Here is a 17,972-nt window from a genome sequence, read left to right as displayed (position 1 = left end):
GTTTAATTTTCCAATTTAGTGTTGTCATAACATTGTCTGAACCTGCAATATTGTTTGACATTGTAAATTATCCATTATTCATAAAGTCTGCCTTTTGATTCAACCATTATGGAATTTATAAAGGTTTATCTTCAAATCACAACTGTCGGTCAATTTTTTCAGAATAAATATCATTCTAAATTCTTTACACATCATGATAACTTTCTCAGCCAACTTCTACTAATATTACTTGACTTTTATATTCCACTGCAACATGTTTCACTGACCTCACATCGAGTTGATTCATTATAACAGAGAAAACAATTTAATATTGCTAATCCTATCATTTTTCTGTATGTAATCAAATTAAAAACCATATTATTGCTGAATAAAAATCAACTTACTTTCAGATATAAAGTGACATCATGTCATAGTGCTTTCTACACGGGTGGTGACATTGAGGTAAGAAATATAAATATACATTTCTTATTCTTTACTTTCTATAAATATACTTTTATTATCTGAGACTTAACCAAAGCATTCGACTGTGTCTCTCACTGTATAATGTTAGAGAAACTTGAGAAATATGGAGTTTAAGAGGTGCCTCTCAATTTGCTGAGGGATTACCTGACTCGTCGTAGACAGGTGGTGTCTATTGGTGGTGCAGTGTCAGGAGCTCGTGATGTGTGCTGTGCCGTGCCTCAGGGTTCTATCCTGAGACCTCTCCTCTTCCTCATCTTCATCAACGACCTCAGACTGGATGGAAGTGCGTTTCTATTTGTAGATGACACGACCCTAGTTGCCAGGGATAAAGATGTAGATGTGGCAATACACATGTCTGCCCAACTATTGACACGATCTATCTAGGAAGACCTGACCCTGATCACAACTTTGGATATTTCGATATTGCCTGTTAACGGGTGAACAAACTTGCACTGAACGAGAGGAACACTCAAAATCTACTCTGCACTTGAATGCGGAATCCATCAATTTTCGGTGATCGCAGTGTGAAGCTGCTTGGATTTATGATGCCACATCGACACGGGAGCAGCATGTTGAGATGATCTGCAATAGACTGTCAAGATCTGATGCGCAAACTGAGAGGTCATGCTTCTTTGTAGTACATAGTTACGGTATACCATGGCCTCCTCCAAAACCTTATTAATTGTGGTCATGCAGGCGGCTGCAGAAAGATCCTACTCCTACAAAAAAAGGTTCTCCATATCATCACCTCGTCTCATCGGCTGGAAAAATGTGCACCAATCTTTAGGAGAATGACGGTCCATACTGAGTATCTGTTTAATTCGCTGCTACTGTTGAGAAGAGGTCAACATACATTCCAGCATAGAGTACATGTACACGACCACAACACAAGGAGGAGAAATGATATCAATTTTGCCTCATGCCAGACTGACTCGATCACATAATAGCTTCCCTGTCCGAGTACTCAAGATTTTCAATATGATGCCCGTGTATTTCTGTGAGCAGGAGGAGAAGGTCTTTGAGAGGGCAATTCGGGAGAGGCTTGTGAGTCTGGCACTCTACTCCCTGGATGAAGAGGCAATACAATGTTTTCTGAGATCTATGACTGACCTCCCATCTTGATCTTAGTTAATTTTATCGTTTAAAACAATAAAATATCGATTTAATAACGATTAATATCGATAATAACGATTTATACATATCGTTTAAAACGATAAGTTCATATATAATTAATTATATTTAATTTATTTATTTATTGATAATTAATACAGTATTTAATTTAATTTATTTATAATTAATTCAGTATTTTTCACCTTACAGTTGTGTTTATTTTTCAGTTATCAGTGGTATTTAGTGAAGTATTCTTATTTAATTTGGTTTTCAACTTTCCTAAATTCTGAATTCCTAGTCTATAAACATTTTGAACTGAAAATTGGACAAATATCATGAAGTTTAGTGTAAACATAACCTATTTTTGGACAATTTCTATCTAAATTTGGGAAAGGAACAGTTTTGGGCTTTAAGCCTGTTGTTCCTTTCCCAATCATTCATAGTTGAGAATTATATTGTATGTATCAATGTATAAATAAGTTTTACATTTTTTGACGCAATCTATCCAGCAAGTGCTTGTCATAAATGAAGATCACTGAATTACAGAATTATTGACAACAATTATAATTCTCATGGCAGCTTTGCGTTCTGCATGGAATCTACATAAAACTTGTAGATTTCAAGAATGATTTGTTAGTTTTAACATTTCATAATATAACATTGGGTAGGCTACATAACTACCAATCTATATATTGATCAATATTTAGGTGTCATACTTTGATATACAGACACTTAATTGAAAATTAAAAAAAAAATCATTTCTTCAAAAAATAACTTTTGAAAAAGAATATCCTTGAATATTCACAACTCTTTCCATGAATGTCAATGAGGAATAATATAATAGAATGACTTTTTTATTTATGTTGACGTGGCGAAGTTTGGACAATAATGTCCACTCTACCACTTAATCACGTCGTTAGCAAACAATACAATACAAAATATGTAGAGATAACAAAAAAATTGAAGCAAACCTAGTTTTTCTAAACTAGTTTTTGAAAAACTTTTCTAAACTAGTTTTTCTAACCTAGTAGTTTTCTAGTTTAGATTGTTTTCTAGCAAACAATACAATACATAATATGTAGAGATAACAAAAAAATTGAAGCAAGAAATGACAATAAAATGTAATAAATATGAGAGATCAATATTGAATAATAAAAGTCTTTTAAAAAATAAGTGTTTTTCAATAAACTCAATCACTTCACTGCTAATATGAGCAAGAAGGCTATGCTGCCTATATTTTCAACGTTACCATATCCTCTTCATAATTTCCTTTTTTCCTACTTCCAATAGTTGCTGCATTCTCATTTTCCTAATTTTCAATCATTTTTATTTCATTTTCAGTGGACAGAAAATGGCGAGAGCCTGCTATGTCAGTGTGGAGGGAAAATCCAAGTCCTTGATATCAATGAGGGTAAAGTTGTATCAACCATAAGTGAAGAAGAAAGTACTGGCCTGGAGGAAGAAATCGAAGAAGATACAATACTAACTTTTCTGCTAAGTCCTGACAATTCCACTATAATTGTAGCACATAAAAGCGGTCTATTGAAGACATGGGATTGGAAAGGTTAGTAAATCTTATTCAAACCTTATTTATCATATTAAGCCCGATCCAGAAGCTCAAGTTCAGCTTCAGTCTTTTGCTCAACCAAAAGTCGGAGCATGTAAGTCGTTGCGTCTGGACGGTAAAACGGATGGGTGTTCAAGCTTAAGTCGTCAAACTTGAAATGTATCGGCCGGGAATCTTTTTCCATCAAACCGTCCGTCTTTTGCCTATCCACCAAAATCACGTAAAATGGAGATAGAGAAATTGTGATTTCCGATTCGGATTCAGCGCCCTCAAATTAATAAAATTCCTCGCAAGTAGGCTACTTGAAAATAAGCAAGTTTTCATATCGATTGTATACAACGCCATTTAACCCCTTTTTCTGTTTCTTGATTCTCTTGATACTCTCAGAATTTGATGTTGATATTATGATTTACTATCATGATATATTAAGATGTACTATAGTGTTGATAAGAATACTATCTAAATTTCAATCCATTTACACTGTGTCTCGAGATATGACATGTAAACAAAGCTATTTAGCAATTAACAGTAATATTTTTGTTATTATGTTGTGAAATATAGCATTATCCAGTTGAATCAGTGAAAAAATACGATATAGGCTAATTATTAAATACTTTCTCCACTACATTTAACCAACTTTTATTTTTCAAATTATACTGTATTGTAAATATTTATAATTTTCTTTTTAGTATCAATTGTTTTTCATTAGACCTCTTTCCCCACACACAGACTTGTCTATGTGGGGAAAATTCACAAGTATTTATATTATTTATACATGTGTACTGTATTTGTAATGATTTCTGTGAATAAACTCAATTTGAAAATAGAGTTTAATAATAAATAATTAATAGAGTACTAGCTCTTCCATACTTGATGACGAACTGAGCTTGTGAGCACAAAATAGGAAAACGGACGACATAAGACGCATTTTTACATCCGTCTTTTGCTTGAGCAAAAGACTGATGGTAAACTTGAGCGTCTAAACCGGGCTTTAGAATAGAACTGAGGTATATTTTTGGTTGATTATCTTGTTGATTTTTGATGTTGAAATCTTTAATTCCAATGTTATAATAAATTTAAATATTCACATAGAGTTAGGAAACACTCAATTTTCTAAATACAATACATAATAATCATGGATTATCTCAAATTCCAAATAGATTGTTTACTGAGAGCTTTACATAACGTAACACTCAATTTTCTAAATACAATCTATAATAATCATGGATTATCTCAAATTCCAAATAGATTGTTTACTGAGAGCTTTACATAACGTAACACTCAATTTTCTAAATACAATCTATAATAATCATGGATTATCTCAAATTCCAAATAGATTGTTTACTGAGAGCTTTACATAACGTAACACTCAATTTTCTAAATCAAGATTTCAAATTTAAAATGATGTAATCAAGTATGAACTTGGAGCTTTACATGGAACTATTAAACTCTCAATTGTTAAATATTATCTAATTTCTATTAAATTCATTTTTTTTTTCAGAGAACAAACTACTCAAGACATGGCGGAGTTTGCACAAGGTTCCCATATCAAAGTTGGCTTGTTACAGAAATAATTCCCTTCTGGCGACTGGTGCTACAGATGCCAGTATTAGAATATGGGATTTAGACCATCATGCATGTAGGCATAGTTTACCATCTTCGGGAATGGTTGGTGTTATCAGGTATGTGATTTTTTCCTAATTCCTTCATCATTATATCACTATAGTCAACCCCACAAAAATAGTCCGATGAAAATTGGAACGGCTGAGTCACTCCTCACCCCCCATAATTATATCTAGTCAACTGCACGAAAGTAGTCCGATGGAAATTGGAACGGATGAGTTACTCCTCACCCTCAATAATTGCATCTAGTCTTGGTAATTACATCTTGGTATTCAACCAAGTATTAAATCGATGTTGCTTTTCATGACAAAGCACTTCATAATAATTTTGCTTTAGTCTAGACATTGTGTTTCTTCGTGTCGAAACACATTGTTTAGCCTACTACAAAGTTATCAAAGATTTAGGGACGGTTTCCGAGCTTGGGATTTAGCTAAGTTCTAGACTTTAAACAGCTGGAGTCAGAAAATTAGCTTTCCAAAACGAGGCGTGGTTGTAGTTTTTATAACAGTAGTTTTTATTTTCTCATTCCTATAATTGGAAACGTTTCTCCTTGAAGAAATTAAACATTTCTAAATAATTCAAAATAGCTGAAACTTCACACTATTTTCTCTTTATTTTATTTTGTGTTCAATTTTCTAGTTTTTTGAAATTTAATTCAAACGTGACTTTGATAATGACTACGACTACGCCCCGTTTCGGAAAGCCAATTTTCTTACTCCAGCTTTTTGAAGTCTAGAACTTAACCAAATCCCGAGCTCGGAAACCGGCCCTAGAGCTTCAAATGTTGTAAGTTTTAAATACTGTATTAAAAAAAATCGTTTCCTGCCAATGATGACTCATGAACGGATATTTGAGAGCAGTTTGAGGAATTGTTATGTGAAAACAGAACAAAGTGACCTTGCTGCTGAGTGAAACCCAAATATGTCTGAGGAAGAATAGTCTTAATTTCCAATAATTGTTAATATGTTACCAATTAAATGAAAGAGATATTGTTCTTGTAAATCTAGGATAATTATCTCGAATTGGACTATAATTATTCTAGAGATTCAACTCTCTATGAACCGGTCATAAAAAGTTGAGAACCATAATTAACCACTACAATAAATTACTCTAATCGAAGTTGAAGCTGTTCCAATTGTTGTACACAAATTGAGGCCATTTCAAACGAATTTATTTCTTCCTATGATGACTAATGAACGGATATTTGAGAGCGGTTTGAGGAATTGTTATGTGAAAATAGAACAAAGTGACCTTGCCGCTGAGTGAAACCCAAATATGTCTGAGGAAGAATTATATTCTTATCACTTAATTCATTAGTTTGCCAATAACTTTCATTGATGATTCCATCGTTTTTCTTTTTTCTCAACATACGAACCCAACAAGAACTGTCCTCTACTACTAACAGTGAGAATTACTTAAAATATTGAAATGTCAGCATTCCTGTGACCAGTTGCCGTAGTATGGTATTAGTGATGGCGAGATGGCCAGTTTATTTGAGTTATTTTGATCCTTACATAGAAATAATTGAGATATTTACAATATTTGATAATTATGATGGCATGATACCGACTCTTGACAACCTTTCGGGTTATATCGAAACTTTTGTCTTGTGTTACATTTCTGATATACATTCTCTTGTAGTGTATGGTTTTATTGTTTTATTATGTAAATAAAGGCAAATTCAATTCAATATTTGGAAAAGCTAATTGAGAATAGCTTGAAATATGTAACCGATGTATCTCCTAATGTTAATCAATCTGTCATATCGTAATAATTATGATCTTCTTGTGCCATCTTCATGAACTTTCTGCTTTAAATTTAACAATATAAGTACTTTTATTATTGACGAAATCTATCTAGCGTGAGGCTGGTGAACGATTAATTGAATTGAATTCCTTATACAGAGTGTTCTGAAAAAAGGTGCCCATACGTCAGGGCGTGATTCCTCTCATCAAAAGAAGAATATCTTTAATTGGAAAATAATCCTTAATTACATACAAAACGCATGAAAAATGGAGAGCTTAACAGTTTTTGTCTATTTTTCATCCGTTTTTTTATGTAATTAACGTCGAGCGCTTAGCTCTAGGGACAAACTAATTCCGCTAGATCGCTCCAGCTGTACTATTCACTTGCTGCCCGAGCATAGCAGACGTAAAACCGTGCTTTAAAGGTACACATACCAGCGGCTATTATTGTGTCTATAAAAGAAGTTCAAGCATCAACTTTATTCATCAAGAACAGCGCTACAAGTTGCTATGAATATGAAGTCTATATAGAACGAACATTGAATGTGAAAAAAGAAGTTTAAAATACATAAAAATTTAATTTTTTTCAGATTTTCAAAAACAAAGTTCACGTAATTTTTGCTATATTGAGGAGGAGACTTGTATATTTTTCTCAAATTTTTCTGACCAGTAGTTTTTGAAGGGTATGTGTACCATCTGCCTCAAAAAAGTGACTTTTGAAGCCCTATTGTTAGCTAACAGAAGCTGATAAAAATATTTCAATTGCATAGATTATGTCCTAAGAACCTGTCCAATAGATTGGAAAAAGAAAAAAGATTTTTTTTTGAAAAAAATATTGATTGCACAACCTCAAGGATTATTTTTTAAGGTTGCGTTTGTCTATTATAGACTTATTATTCTACATCTTTCTCTTCGAAATTAAATTTTCTATAAGTTATGTAGAAAAATATTTTGTGTTTATTGTACATTTAACATAGTAAATCTACTTCAAACCTTAAAGAAACTTGTTTTTCGGGACCAAGTTTTGCGTATTACTTCACATATCTTAAAAATTACTGTAGTTACATGTCTGGAAACGGTTCTATACAATTTTTCAGTTCATTTTACATAAAGTACGCTAATTTTACCATAGAGAAACAATAGCGTAAGTAGATATCCCATGGTATAGGGCGTTTATGTCGCAACTTTTACTGTTATCTCAAGCCGATTGATTATTGTCGATTTTTACTATTTTGACCGGGTAAGAGTGTATGAACGGCACAATATGAGAGACTACCAGCGTCATAAAGCTTCACGGGAAAATCTACGTGGACTATCGTCTTGAGATAACAGTAAAAGTTGCGACATAAACATTCCCTATACCATGGGATGTCTATTTTTATGCTATTGTTTCTCTATGATTGTACATATTAATTAACAGCCAACAAATACCCGTAGGGATTCGTTTCGGCAGGGGAACTGAAATCTTCTACTCTGTATAACTTGGTAACTAAGCATTTTCGGACCTATGTTAATTAGAACTTTTTCTTATTTTGATGTGAGGAATCACGATCACGCCTTGACTTATGGGCAGCTTTTTTCAGAACACTCTGTAGATAAATGTTTCTCCATCAATGCTTCGAATTTCACATGAATGTTTCCTATCAAATCAATGTTTTCCCGTTCAATCAATGCGGGCACTTTGAAGCTAATCTCACAAAAGTAATACTGAGTATGAGTATTCTTGAAAAATATTGAATATCAATTTTTATTTTATGAGTATTTGTTGAATTCTATTAATGCACATTACATTTGTGTTCTAATTTCGCAGTGTTTTGGTGTTCCTTAATGAACTGGTATTCGCGGCGGCTGACGATACTGCCATAAGAGCATGGGACTTTGCTTCGGGAACTTTGAAATATACATACTCGGGCCACTTCAGCAAAGTTACCAGCCTTCAAATTTTACCTGATAGAAAGTCTATGGTCAGGTAATGAAAATTAAAAGTGTTTCTTTACTATTATGTAGACTTTGAAAAAACATTAATTGAGTGGTTTGGTGATGACCAGATTCTTTGAGTTATTGTTTGATATTTTACTTTTAGTTTTATCGTCAAGTTATTTAATTTTAGAAAATTAATAATTCTCACGAATAATTAGGTTGTTTAATCAATTGTTACTATTTTTACGCTTGAGAATGGGATAAATGCCCGAAACTAGTCGTGTTTTATATAACAAGACTTGACAAGATATTATTATTAAGCTATTTAATTTTAGAAAATTAATAGTTTTCACGACTATATAGTTTCTTTGATCAATTTTAATACTTTTACACTTGAGAATGGGATAGATGCCCGAAACTAGTCGTGTTTTATAAAACAAGGATTCTAATAATTTCCTATAATTAAAAAGCTTCGAGTAGCCCTTTTAAAGTACGCTATTACCACAGAGAAAAAATAGCGTAAGTAGATATCCCATGGTATTTGGAATTCATGTCGCAACTTTTACTGTTATCTCAAGCCGATTACTGTTGATTATTGTCAATTTTTACTGTTTTGTTGGGATGAGAGTGTGGGAACGGCACAATTTGAGAGACTACCAGCGTCACACAGCTGCATGGGAAAGAACTACGTGAACTATCGGCTTGGGATAACAGTAAAAGTTGCGACATAAACGCCCTATACCATGGGATATCTACTTATGCTATCGGTTCTCTATGCTATTACTTAGTTACTATAGGACTGCTTTTTCTAAACACACCCGATTAATAACAATTAGTAAAAATAATTTTAATGATCATTTAAATTTCAAACATTGGGGGGATTTCATTGTGCATTCTGTACATTTCATCAGGAGATATGATAGATCCAAATCCAATCAATTTCAAGGAATGACAATTTTTTATTTTCATGGCTGTATTAACACATTCACGTCTGTTGCTAACCACCCTTGTTAATCATTCCCGTCTGAGCCCGTATGTCAGACGGGATCAGCCATTAGTCTAGAAAACTGGGCCCGTGTGCCACACGGGTTTCACGTTTCATTGTATAGTAAATTCCAGACGTGCTGGACATGGGTGTAGTTAACCAGACTTGTAGATTGATATGTTTCAAGGTCTATAAATACAGGTCATGACACACATGTTCCTTACGGAGCGGCCATTTTATGGCGTCTTTATGGCGGTACATTTGAAAATCCAATCTAATTCAATTTGCTCGTAACAAAATTGTGCATTTCAAAAACAATATTCCAGTTCAGATAATATTTGAATAAAGGTTTTCAATTTTTTAATAATTAAATTTCAATAATTAATGCTTCAATTATCCATTTATTTATTATTAAAAATTTCCTTATTCTTGTAACTCAAGGATTATGATTCAAAAGGCATTGGGACAAGACAGAAATATGCGAGGCCAATTTCAAAAAGAGTTTAAAGTTCCCGATCAATTAAATCTAAAAATCAAGAATTCAGCTCTTAGTTGGAATCAAAATATTATTATTCTGTCGGAACAATTTATTTTACAATTCAAAGCCAAGCAATATCCCTTGAACAATATTATAAAATAACACATCATGTTGTTCAATCTATAATGATAAATTTGAAAATTGGTGAACTAGGACCCCATAAAATGGTGATTTTGCAATGCATCACGGGATTTTGTCATGACCTGTATTTATAGACCTTGATATGTTTCCCATCACATGCTGCTATCTAGTAGCCTTCATATGACTAATACTAGAAAAATCTACATTTTCGATCAACCTATATTATCAAAAGTGTGCACTTTATTATTTTTCATGTAACTTTAAATCCAAAAGATATTTCAAGATCTGGCATGATTATATCAATCTTTCATCAATATTAGCTACATCGTCCTTAACTCTCATTTTCATTAATCATCCTCTCATAATTGTTTGTTTCTCAACAGCATTTGAATATTGTTCCATAATTATATTAAATTTGTTCATGTGGTTTAATTTAGTCATTGTTAGAATTTGTTATACTCAACTCATTTGTATGGTTATACCGTGTACAAATAAAATTATTTATTATTATTATTATCATATTAAATTTGGTTTGGTTTTCCAGTTGTGGCCGTGATAAAGTGATAATTGTATGGGACATAGTTGCCAGCCGCGCTGTGCGAACAATTGCTGTCTACGAAAGCCTGGAGAGCCTCGTTCTGCTGCCGAATAGTTTGACTCTGCCTGACTCAGCAAAACGTCCCAAGAAAGGAACATTTGTTGCCTGCGCCGGAGAGAAAGGTATGTTGCATTGTTATTTAAGGAGCTGTTCACACAGAGAGAGATCTGTGATCAGAGCGGTCTTAGATATAAACTATATCTTAGATATAGAAGTGGAAGCCTGAGGAAGGGCCCTATCTCAAAAGAGGCAGCCTTGTTTGGTACACGAACGGTTCTCTCATTGAAGGGAAATCTGGCTATGGGGTGTACAGTGATTCCCCCCAGAACATAAGTTTGTGCAAGTCTGGGGCAACACTGTATCATCTTTCTGGCAGAGATTTGGGGCATCAAGGCTTGTGCCAACATAGGAATTGCCAGACAATATTGTGACAAGCCTATATTAATCCTGTCAGATTTTGAGGCAGCCCTCAAGGCTCTTGACTCCAATGAAATAAAGTCTAAATTGGTGTGGGAGTGCCACAAAACACTCAGCAGGCTTGCAACACGCAACTCTGTGCATCTTGGTTGGGTACCTGGCCATGTAGGCATAGGAGGTAACGAGCGTGCAGATGAGCTTGCTAAGCGGGGTTCCAGTATGCCATTCTTTGGTCCAGAGCCAAGCTGTGGCATTAGCAAAACAACTGCCTTCCATACAATAAGTAGATGGTCCAGGGACTTACATCACCAGCAATGGCAAGGTCACCCTGGTCAAGCACTTGGCAATAGGCTGCTGGCAGAAGCAAGCCCTTGCTTCACCAGCTGGCTGATGAGGTCTGGGTAGAGGTCAGGTCATTTGATTGCCCTGATAACTGGACATGGCCACTTCAGGAAACATCTCCACACGATTGGACTCAGAAATGAAAGTCAGATGTGTAGGCTTTGTAATCAGTTTGAAGAGACTGCCAAGCATATCATACAGGATTGCGAAAGACTTGGGGCTAGAAGAAGGGCTCTGTTTGGCTGCAAGCAACCAGGTGAGGAATGGGATGTGGAATAGGGAAAAAACTCCTGGACCTTGTAAAGGACACAGGAATTGGTTTGTCTAACATACTTGGGACACACAATAAGCTACGATTAACGTGTGAGGTTCTTTGAACCTTTGGATCTTTGAATCCGTCCCTTCAAAAATATTAACATATCTTATATATCTATATCCATATCATCCTAATGAATTATGATCGCAGGTCATAAGACCCTTGAGATTATAGCTCTGTGGCCAGGTCTTCACTCTCAGATCTTCGTAATATTTATTGTTAAATATTCATATTCTCTGATGTAGATTATTTTAATCTCATCACTTCATTCAAAACCATTTCACAAACATGTTGGAATGGTCAAGAAACTCCTAAATGAGAAATAGTAATATTTGTTTTATTGATCTTGTTAAGGGGAGCAGACAAAAAAATAACTCTGTACTAATGTTAACTTATGTACCTTTTTCTCAGGAACCCTTTGAGGTAGACGTCTAAAATTTTGTACAGTACTCTTTAGCACTATTATGAACACCTTAGCGAGAGGTAATTTAGAAATAATTTGAAAATCCCATTCTATATACCTTTTTGTAATTCTATACTGTGTTTTTGAGCGGTCATTCAAAAAAAATCATATTTGGTAAAAAAATGGTTGGAAACTGAAAAGCTTGTGCTAAAGTATGTAAAAAGGTCATGTTATTCAGTGTTCAAAATCTCAGGTTGAATGGATCTCTAGGAAAAGGTACATAATGTTAAAATTACGGCTTATGGAGTTATTTTTTGGTTTGCTACCCTTAATAATATTTCTATTTTTCGTTTTGCAGGTGTGTTGAGAGTTTGGAACGCAGATCCTGCTGCTGAGCTGTATGTGAGCGATTCCTTCATTTCAGCTGGATCTAGCAGTGATGCACAAGGTATAAAGAAACTTATGATTTGTCCTGAAAGGAATTCCTTGGCGGTTATCAGCTCTGATCACACGATATTCTTCGTAGCTACCGATGATAAACTGTCCGTCAGTAAACAGGTAAAACCAACCATAGTTCACTAATGGCCATGTGCACGTTTAACGCTAAACTACGATTCATTTATTCAAATAAAACGAGAAATATATCTTGAAACTCGTTGTGACTTGTCTGTCACTGCTCATACTGAACTCAACCAGCAAGTGCAAGCGTTCAGTGTGAGTGTTCCTATTGCTCTAACCAGATTTTCTCGTTTGCGCGCTTGGTAATGCCTAGCCAACCGTGCACTTGCACATATACGCATATACCAGACTTTATGTTTTTTGAACTCCTAAGTCTTCCTGTTCATTGAGTTTTGTGTTTTGTTTTTTGAATTTGTTGATTTTTTGTTATTTGAACAGCTCTTTGTTGTAAATTTGTTGTTGTTGTTAGTATGCACTATGATATGTTTGCAGTCGTACTATCCGACAATTATCAAAACATTATGTACAATTATTTATAGTTATTACTGTTAGTACAGTTATTTACAATTAACAATTTGATGTCTCTTGTAATCAGAGAAAGATATTGTTTCACAGTATCATGCATTTATTTTTGTGGCTCTAATAATTAATTCAATTCATTTGAAAGTGTCAGATGACTTTTAATTGGAAAACAAAAACAAAACTTTCATGTCAAAAAACACATGTATAAAGCAATAAAGAAATGCAAAAAAAAATGAAATAATCTAGAATTTGTTTTAATTGGATAAATGAGAAATTAATAAATATTAAACCTTGTTTCTGTTTCAGATCTATAAGTCCATAAATAAAAATATAAATCTCAGTACCCTTTTAAATTATTTTGTCACAACATGATTTGGACATTAATGCCATTTTCAAATCTGAGATTTATATTTTTATTTATATTAAAAGTAGCCCTAAAGAAAAGAGGCTAGAAGTCAATTTCTGGATTTTTTTATTGGATGAATCCTATACTATTAAACGAGCAATTTCTGTTTATATGTTTAGATGTATAGATGTTTGGATGTTTAGATGTTTATATGTTTGTATTTCATCGGATCTCGAAAACGGCTCTAACGATTCTCACGAAATTCAGAACATAGTAGGTTTATAATATTAAGATTCGATTGCACTAGGTCTAATCCCTGAGAAAACTCGCTGAAGGACATTAAAAGGATAATTATTATTCATCTTTGGAACAGCTGATAATAATTATTTCGTCGTCTATTGGTAATGGAAGTGAGTGAGCGAGTTCATGTGTGTGGGATTGTGTCAAAATTATGACTCAGCTGTTGAACTTTTGTAATCATTCAATCAGGTACTTAGTGCCGGTTGCAAAAATGCCGGATTATTTTCAATCCTGATTAATTCCAGTAGATCCATCTTTTTGAAATGGTCTTCTCTGATTTGGTTCACGTGAAGTTAATCAGGATTAAAATTTAACCGGCTTTTGTGCAACCGGGCCTTTGTGATGGAAATTTTTGCATTCCGCTGGGAATTAATCTCAATTTACTGTGATTAGATAGAACATTTGTGTATGAATGTTATTATAATTTCTTCTTTCGTAATAAATTTTTTATGCTTTTGTACTCCAGAACGAAGCTCGATCCCCGATATTGTAAAATTAATAAATACCAAAACTTGCTTTCGTTTGAGATCTAGAATTTTATTTCTAAAGTTTATTTGTATTGGATAAATGTTAAATCAATAAATTGTTTCGGTTTCAGATGGTCGGCTTCAGTGATGAGATTTTCGACGTGGTTTTCATGGGGGAAAATCAGTCTCACCTAGCAGTTGCCACAAATAGTTCTGTAATTAAATTGTATACAGTGGCAAACATGGCCTGCCAATTACTCAAAGGACATTCCGATCTAGTTATAAGTTTGACTAGTACTCCAGCCAATCCTAATCTACTTGTGTCTGGCGCTAAGGTAAAATACATTTTTTCACTCATGTAGGCAATGATAACTAGTGAGTCCCCGGGCAGGAGAACTCGTTCAAAATGCCGCTGATATTCTGTCAACTATTCTATAGTGAGGTCCACGTTATAATGGCAGTGTTTCATTAGCAATAGTATTGATATCCTTGTCTATCATTCAACATAGCGGATAGCGCTATCTCTTTCTCGCTTTGCTCTGTTGCCAGATCGTCTTTTAACAATGTAGAATTAATAATTAATTAAAATATTCTATCCTGATCATGGAAATTCATTATGAAATCATTGAAAATTATAATTTCATGCTTAATAAAATATAACCTAATTGATTATTTTAAACGATAATGAAAAGTCAATAAACCTGTATCAGCTACCGTCTATAGAAGGCATTCATAAGACAGATGATCGGCAACGTTATTCACCTATCTTTCTCCACTGCCATTATAACGTGGACTTTACTATATTAAATGCTGTAGAAAGTCTAGTAAAAAAGTTTGAGTTGTACCATAGCAAAAGATAGCTTTTATGGTTCTACTGAATTATCAATATTATTGTATGCATCAGCATCATTTTATGCAATCAATAATCCAGCTGACAGCTGATTTGTGATTTTTAATGATAAATTATTGCAATTGTTTATGTACTTCCTATGTTATCCTGTTATATCCTCAAAAAGAACGAAGGAGTGAGCCATTATCGTTGGCCAACAAACTAGATCTTTATCATGGTCCAAAGAGTTGAGAATTTGAAGTTGATTTATCTAAACAGTTGATAATTGAATGTTATCGTCGAATAAACAAAGCCACAAACGGACAACGACACGAGTCCCAAGTCAATAGGAAGAACTCGCAACGCTCGTTCAACATATCCTATTATATTAAGCGAGCAATTTCTTGATTTATATATCTGGTTATTTATGTTTTACGGATCTCAAAAACGGCTCTAACGATTTCCACGAAATTTGGAACATAGTAGGTTTATGATATAAAGATTCGATTGCACTAGGTCTCATTCTTTGGAAAACTTGCTGAACGAAATTAGAAGGATAATTCATCCTTGGAAAACAGATCGTCTCTCGATAACAGAAGATGCGTGTGCCTGTGTGGGAGAGAGACAAAATTATTTCCACCTGTGTAATCATAATCAATCAGCGAGAAATTTTATCTAGCTGGATAATTTAATCGATTTGATCAACATAATCTGATTTGTTGACATGACATGATAATCCTCCGAAACTAGAGTATATCATAGTTTTCAAAGTTGATCATTATTTGACAATTTCAAGAGATTAGTGAGTGTTATTTTGTTATTCAATTTGGTTTGTATATAATCTAAATTATATTTTTTTGTTTTCAAATGTTTGAACAGAAAATTTATTTATTTATTTATTCATTTGCTGATATAATTACAAATCATATGAATATAATCGGGATAGAAAAACAGGCATAGCCCAAAACTGTACTGTTCCCAAATTTTGATAAATAATAAAATGTCCGAAAAATAGGTTATGTTCTTACTGAGGAGAGTTAAAGTTCAAAGTTCTGTCCAAAAATATATATGAGCTAGAAATTTTGAATTCAGAATGATTAAAATGCCAAATTATAGTCAAATATTGCACTTAATATCATCACTTAAAATTGAACCTGAATTCAAGTGTATGGAACATAACCTACTTTCTGGACTATTTATAGTGTATAAATAAAAAATCGGGAAAGAAACAGTTTTGGGCTGTGCATGTTAGTACTTCCCCAATCTTATCTTATCTTATTATTATTATAATTTTTACAAGAAGCACTGAATGGGAGAGAAAAACTAAGGATACTCCTTGTACTATTTCTCTCCCAAATTTAGATAATAATTTAAAAGTCCGAAATGAGGTTATGATTCCACTTTTCTGAAATTTAGTTCTTTTTCACTCAAAAACAACTAAAGCTAAGAATTTTGAAGGTTGAGAAACTGGATAGGAAACAAAAATATTACACTCAAATCACTGATAATTGAATAATTGATAATTGATAATCATTATTGTGTTTGGTTTATCAAAAGTAAATAAATAAATAACGAGCGAAGCTCGGTGCCCCTATATTATATGTAAACAGTGAACTCTTTTTGTAGCTTAATGAACATTGGCTCTAAAATCTTTCGGATATATTATTCTATATAGATATATTATTCTAATAATCAGGTTTGTTTGTTGTATCATACTTCTCGACTTAATCCGAGGGTATAATCGCATTGGATGCGTGTATGTGCAAGTGCAAGTCAGATCATGAAGAGCCTAGAAACAAAATCTGGAAAGAGTCATTGAAGCACTTTGTAACTTGCCTGTAGCTACTCACACTGAACGCAACCAGCAAGTGCACGCGTTCAGTGTGAGCACTTATTGCTCTTACCAGATTTTATTTCTCAGCATGCGCGCACATACACGCATCCAATGAGACCAAACTCTCAACTTTAATATGTTAGTTTTTTACACACTTACAAATGGAATAAGGTCAATGGGGGATTCAAGACACAAGGTAGGCCTTGCCTGCTAAGGTCATACCTCTGCGTAAATGCATTCTGCATATGAACTAAAAAAATTAATGTTTTTTTCAATCCTCAATTATCTTAAAATTATCAACTTCTCTTTTATTTCCCAGGATAACAGTATACGACTGTGGCTAATGAACGGTGAAGGATCAGTGAATTGTATAGCCAGCGGAACAAGGCATACGTCTTCAGTGACATCCGTTGCTTTGGGTCGAAATAATGCCAATCTATTAGTGTCGGCTGGTGAAGATACCACTCTCAAGATATGGTCGCTTCCCAAGAAATTCAATACGAGTAAGTTCTATTTCATACTAAAGGCAAACTCACACAGCAACAGACCAGACGTACATATGCGGATCCCTCCCAAAGTGTTCGATTGTTGCAACAACACATACATTCGTCCGTCTGTCTGCAAATGTCTGCTGAAGTCTAATTACAGACGTTTGATTTTTTTCTCCGTCAGTCTGTTGCTGTCGTTTGTCGTAATACTGTGAGAATTGGCTTGTTTCAAGTGATAATTCTTAAAAAAAATAAATAGATTTTACTGTCGTAGACCAATACATTATAGGTAATTGACAAAGTCATGGTAATACAATTACAAAACAATAGAGTCAAAGCAATAGTTTAAAGTCACAAAGTAGAATTACATAAAGTAGAATCGAAAAACTCTGTCTAACAATAGATAGGTCTCAAAACCAGCCACTCAAAAAGTATTTTTTTAAAAAATAACAATATTTTCACAACATTTGATATCCAATGGCAACTTATTGTACATTCTCAAGCCTATTCTGTACAAGCCTACAAGCCTATGCTGTCATCTAGAATCTTGAACCCGGTTGCTCAAAAGCCTGTTAAATTCCAATCATTATATGCCACGAGAACCAATCAGAGTAGACTCT

General features: G+C 33.8%; 1 protein-coding gene across 1 annotated transcript in view; it reads left to right on the top strand.

Annotated features, from left to right (window-relative positions):
• LOC111053901 (transducin beta-like protein 3) overlaps positions 1 to 17,972 on the top strand; it is a 31,730-nt gene that overhangs the window by 210 nt on the left and 13,548 nt on the right. Inside the window, exons 2-9 of the mRNA XM_039433838.1 lie at positions 390 to 441; positions 2,914 to 3,136; positions 4,641 to 4,821; positions 8,318 to 8,476; positions 10,576 to 10,751; positions 12,466 to 12,665; positions 14,333 to 14,536; positions 17,184 to 17,367. Coding sequence (XP_039289772.1) covers positions 390 to 441; positions 2,914 to 3,136; positions 4,641 to 4,821; positions 8,318 to 8,476; positions 10,576 to 10,751; positions 12,466 to 12,665; positions 14,333 to 14,536; positions 17,184 to 17,367 — 1,379 coding nt within the window. The remainder of the gene's footprint in view (positions 1 to 389; positions 442 to 2,913; positions 3,137 to 4,640; positions 4,822 to 8,317; positions 8,477 to 10,575; positions 10,752 to 12,465; positions 12,666 to 14,332; positions 14,537 to 17,183; positions 17,368 to 17,972) is intronic.

The sequence above is a fragment of the Nilaparvata lugens genome, chromosome 8 (genome assembly GCF_014356525.2).
Source record: "Nilaparvata lugens isolate BPH chromosome 8, ASM1435652v1, whole genome shotgun sequence".
In the NCBI taxonomy this organism is placed as follows: domain Eukaryota; kingdom Metazoa; phylum Arthropoda; class Insecta; order Hemiptera; family Delphacidae; genus Nilaparvata; species Nilaparvata lugens.
Note: the sequence above shows the minus strand (reverse complement) of the source record. Positions and strands in the feature narration are given on the sequence as shown.